Source organism: Mastomys coucha, unplaced genomic scaffold (genome assembly GCF_008632895.1).
Source record: "Mastomys coucha isolate ucsf_1 unplaced genomic scaffold, UCSF_Mcou_1 pScaffold14, whole genome shotgun sequence".
Taxonomy (NCBI): Eukaryota; Metazoa; Chordata; class Mammalia; order Rodentia; family Muridae; genus Mastomys; species Mastomys coucha.
In genome coordinates, this window is record NW_022196896.1 from 85,983,825 (window position 1) to 85,989,044 (window position 5,220).

Below are 5,220 nucleotides of genomic sequence, written 5' to 3' on the forward strand. Positions count from 1 at the left end.
CTCTTCTGGTTCATCTGAAGATAGCTACAGTGTACTTACATATAATAAATAAATAAATCTTTAAAAAACAAAAAACAAAAAAAAAACTTCATAAACCATAAGTATTTCATGTTAACACAGCATTTCTTCATATTTCTTAGACAGGAGCTGATGTGCTAATTGTATTTGTTTGTCATTGAGGTGTGTTTATTCAGATTAGCAAAAACATCACATACTGTGGCATGCTATATCCAGTAGAAGACGTGTTATAGGTTTTGATGTAATTTTCATTTTTCTTTTTAGATAAGAAAAATAAGTGGAACAGGAAAGGCATTAGCAAAAGCAGAAAAGTATGAACACAAAAGGTAAAGTCATTTAAGAATGAAGAATTGGTTTGTTAATTTAAATGTTTTGACTGCTTTTTTAAATTGTAAACTTAAGACACAGCAGTGTGGACTAATTCTTACATAAAAATTGGCAAGGGGCTAGAGCAATGGATCAGCAATTAAAAGCATTTGTTACGGTCATCTTTCAGAGGACCCAAGTTTTTGTTCCCAGTACCCATATGGTTGCTCACAACCAGACACACTTGTTGCATACATACATGCAGACAAAACGCTCGGTTCTTTTTTTTTTCCTTTTTTTTTTTTTTTTTTTTTTTTTTTTTTTTTTAATTTGACAAACGGGCTGGAGTAATGGCTCAGTTGTTCAGAGAACATACTATTGCAGAGGCCCTGGGTTTGATCAAATGTCAGGCATACAGGATATCAATGAGTCTTTAAAAATGGCAAATTAAAAAAAAAAAACCACATATTTAGCATGTCAATATTTTGAGAAATGTGTAGAGTTGTAGAATTGCTAAGTAAAGCAGACAGGCAAGAAGATCCTCTGTGTGTCAACAATATCTTGTGAGCAATTTTCGGGGACATCTTAATTATAGTCACCACCATGCTGTCTGTATATACATTTTCTTACTTAATTTTTCCTTGCCATTTTGTTTTCCACGTTCACCTCTAGTTTTGTTGTTGTTGTTTTGTTTTTGTTTTTGTTTTTGTTTTTTAATCATAGATAAATTTTTCTTTTTTGCATGTATTTGTATTTGTTGGGGTGTGCGCTTATGTGGACAAGCCAAAACCCTAATATGGAGATGAGACTTTTATGCTATGTTTTGCCTTCCAACATGTTGTCTCTGGGATTGAAATAAGGTTGGCCTTGGCATCAGATGTTTTATTCTTGTCACCTGACTGCTGCTTATTCATCAACATGAATTTAATTCAGTCATTTCACTTCCTCTGTCGTGTGCTATTTGTTTAAAAAAGGGTATCTAGAATGAAAGTTTTTCTAAAAACCCCAACAGGCTTAAAAAATAATAGTCCATAGGCATAAAGAATATTTAGACCTTACTTGTATGTTTTAGGCAAAGTGAGAATTGTGAGTTGTAATGACTGAAGTGGAGTTTGACTTTTGTAGTAAACTATGTATCAAGGTCCTTCAGAAAAAGTTTGGGGAAACAGGCAATATGGCTAGAAATTCATATTTGCCTAGGTAGCAGGTTGGAAGTCAGTGTGAGCTACATAGGACCCCATTTTGTTTTTTTAAAGAAAAGGCAAGGTATTGCTGTATTGCTGTCCTTTATTCTGGCCTGGAATGCAGAAGGACTCTTCCTCAGTATTTAAGCTTCTGGATTTCGGACACATGCTAACATCCCTAGCTAGTTAAGTGGGAATTTCAGTGAAATCAGAGGGTACATATAGACATTTAATGACATCAGTTATAAGTATATAAAGTCCACTCAGTTGTCTTTTTTTATGTGGCTTTTTATTACCAAATGGTAATGTTTGTAGCTTATACAGTGAAATTACAACCAGGCAGTGGTGGCGCATGCCTTTAATCCCAGCACTTAGGAGGCAGAGGCAGGTGGGTTTCTGAGTTTGAGGACAGCCAGGGCTATACAGAGAAACTCTGTCTGGAAAAACTTTACTGGACAGAATATTTCAGATTCCTGCACCTAAATGAACTAAAATGACACATCCAGCCTTGAGATTTAGTTGACTTTATAGGGGATCTGTGTGTCCTTTGTCACTTACAGCTTGTGGTGAAGATGTATCTAAATCAGATTATGTAAATAAACATTGACTCGGTGCAGTTTTACTGTGAGTTACTTGGGAGGTGATTTCACTTGATCGTTTCCCCCTCTGATGATGCTGCTTTTCATGTAATAGTTGAGCCTAGAGTCAGTTCTTGTCTGTGACTGACCTAAAGTCCTCTGAAGCTGCTTGAACTAAACAGCATTATGTGCTCTTGCATTATACAACAGTATTTGCTTTTCTCTTGAACTATTTCAGTTACAGGTATTTGTAAAGATTTTCCACAATTTATTTGGTTTTTTCAGTGAAGTGAAGACTTACGATCCCTCTGGTGACTCCACACTTCCAACTTGTTCTAAAAAACGCAAAATAGAAGAGGTAGATAAAGAGGATGAAATTACTGAAAAGAAAGCAAAAAAAGCCAAGATTAAAATTAAAGGTTAGTTTGAATTTTCAAAAAGGAAACAAACGAAAAAGAACATTGCATTTTTATTTTGTTGGGGATGGATGGGGGAGCGTGACATAGTACACATGTGGAGGACACATCATGTGACTGGGTCCAGGAATTGAGCAGACTCAGGTCCACAGGCCTCCCCACAAATGCCTTTACCCAATACCCTATTATAATAACATACTCAAATATCTTAGGTTTTGTTTTTTGTTGTTGTTGTTGTTGTTTTTTGTAAACCATAGCTTTCTTAAGTATTGCACTCATTGTAAACGGATGTTTTAATATGTCGCTATGTTCTTTGGGTAGTTAAGAGAATATAAAATTAGGTTTTATAAAGTAATGTAAGTGTCGTTAAGTATGTGGAATTCAGTATAAATTCTAAATATAGAATTTAGTGTGAATGCTGAACTATTGTTGAATTGGGTAGCTTTAGGATTGATAAAGCAGTACTTCTCTTCATTCTTTGGTTCATAGAATAGAAGAATATATTGCAGTCTGCTGTTCATTATCAGAGTAGTACGTCTTCTAGTATTTCAAAACAGGCTCTAGAATGCTATACTTGATTAACAATTTCGGTTGTATATTAGCCCTTTGGCTCTCAGGCACCTGTAAGTCATCTACCCAAATACATGCTTCACAAAATTCTTGCATACTCTTGACTTGATACCACTTTCCTTCATCTTTGACCTTTGCGTTGGAATTTCTGCATGTAAAGCCTTCTTAAATATCTCCCTAACCTCTGCTTCATTTTTATCCTCAGTATTATCTTTTATTGTCTGGTATATTATTTATTTCATGTTTCTCTTATCTCACTGAATAGTCATAAAAATAACAGCTCTTTGGGTGTGCTGTGGTTTTGCATATGTGTTTGTAGATACTAGAGAAAGACACTAGAATTGAACATCAACCTTAGTTTTGTCCTGGTTTTTTTTTTTTTTAAGACCGTATCTCACTGAACTTAGAGCTCTATGATTGTCTAAGTTGTCTAAGTTTCTAGCTCTAGATTGTCTAACCATCAAGTTACAGGAACACCTGTCTCCTCCCCCACTGTGGGGCTGCAGGCTTGCAGCACTGTGTCTGATTTCTTCCTTGTTCTGAAGAGCTGAGTTCAGGTCTTTATGCTTGTATAGTAGGCACTTTACCTATTGAGTCATTTCTCTACTTTCAGGATCAAAACTTTAGATCTCATCAAACATTCTTACGTAGGTAAAGATTCAGAAATTTTCATCTCTTGACCTTCCAAAGCCATCAGGCTATGAATTTGATTCACCTTTGTTTTAATGCTAACTTTTATTATGTAACAGCTGACTGTGAAAAAAATTATTTCAGCTTTGTTTAGATTATTTTAAGGTTAATAGTATTAGACAAGGATAAAAGACTTGACTATAATGACAGAAGGAAAAGCATCCTAGGGTTTTGAAGGAGGTCTAATACGATCGTAATTCTTACACCAGCTGAAGTAGAGGAGATGGAGGAGGAGGAGGCGGAGGAAGAACAGGTAGTAGAAGAGGAGCCGACTGTAAAGAAGAAAAAGAAGAAGGATAAAAAGAAACACATAAAGGAAGAGCCACTTTCCGAGGAGGAGCCATGTACCAGCACAGCAGTTCCTGTATGTGATTTTGGTGTTTTACCTTTTGAGTATATTTCAGGGCATTTAAAACAAACCTTAAGCATAGATGTTTATAATAGGCACTGTATTATTAGTCAGAAGTGACTGGGTGTTTGATAGGGAAAATGTAATAGAAAAACAAAAGTGCTTAATGGTTTATTTGTTATAGAGGCCACTTCTCAAATTTTAGTTGTTTTTTTAAATTCATTTATTTATGTATTCTTTTAAACGTAGGAGTGTTCTGTCTGCATGTACACCTACGTGCCAGGAGAGGGCCTCAGATTCCTTTATAGATGATTGTGAGCCATATTGTGGTTGCTGGGAATTGAACTCATGACCTCTGGAAGAGCAGCTCTTAACTGCTGAGCTATCTCACAAGCCCTCAAATTTAGGTTCTTAGAATGAAAAGTTTCACTGTGCTAAGAATTGAGCCTAGCTAGCTTTATGTGTACAAGGTAAGTACTGTCACCATGCCCCCAACTCATGGTTTATTGAAGCTTGCTTTGTTGACATTACAGTTTTAGGTGTTTTAGTACAAAATTTATGTTCCAAGAGTAGATTTTGTACTTTATAAGGAAGAGGTAATTATAAAAAGGCCACTGTTTCAAAAAGCTTTCTTGTTGATTGTTTTCAGAGTCCAGAGAAAAAGAAGAAAAAGAAAAAAAAGAAAGATGCTGAAGACTAATGTAAAAGAATCGTAATCCTGTCACCCAAACACATCATGCTTAAGATTTAGTTGCGAGCATATCAATGCTTTAAAATAATCAAAGGAGGTTGATTAACTATAGCTTTTCAAGCCTTTTTGTGTCGACATCAACTGTTAACCTTAGAGTCTTTGATACACAAATAAAAATATTTTCTTTGTAAGGCAGTTTTGTGATCTCTTTATAATTTTAGGCAGAGAGAATCTAAGCCTTTCTATGTTTGACTTAGTACTAGATAGGTATCATTGAAAAGTGAGTTGCCAATGATTGGAAAATCCAAAGTTTTGAATAGCTTTTTGGAAGGTGGCGATTAGACAGACCAATTTGAGATCTTAATGTGTTTCCCTCGCCTTCTCAAATTTTAAAACTAAGGACATTCTGCTATCTGCT

The 5,220-nt window shown here is 35.3% G+C and overlaps 1 protein-coding gene across 1 annotated transcript in view; it reads left to right on the forward strand.

The window, feature by feature from the left end:
• Nop58 (NOP58 ribonucleoprotein) overlaps nucleotides 1-4,997 on the forward strand; it is a 25,919-nt gene extending 20,922 nt beyond the window's left edge. The window contains exons 11-14 of the mRNA XM_031368984.1: nucleotides 283-344; nucleotides 2,372-2,505; nucleotides 3,972-4,126; nucleotides 4,761-4,997. Of these exons, the coding sequence (XP_031224844.1) occupies nucleotides 283-344; nucleotides 2,372-2,505; nucleotides 3,972-4,126; nucleotides 4,761-4,811 (402 nt within the window). The 3' untranslated portion in view covers nucleotides 4,812-4,997. The remainder of the gene's footprint in view (nucleotides 1-282; nucleotides 345-2,371; nucleotides 2,506-3,971; nucleotides 4,127-4,760) is intronic.
• The last annotated feature ends 223 nt before the right edge of the window (nucleotides 4,998-5,220 follow it).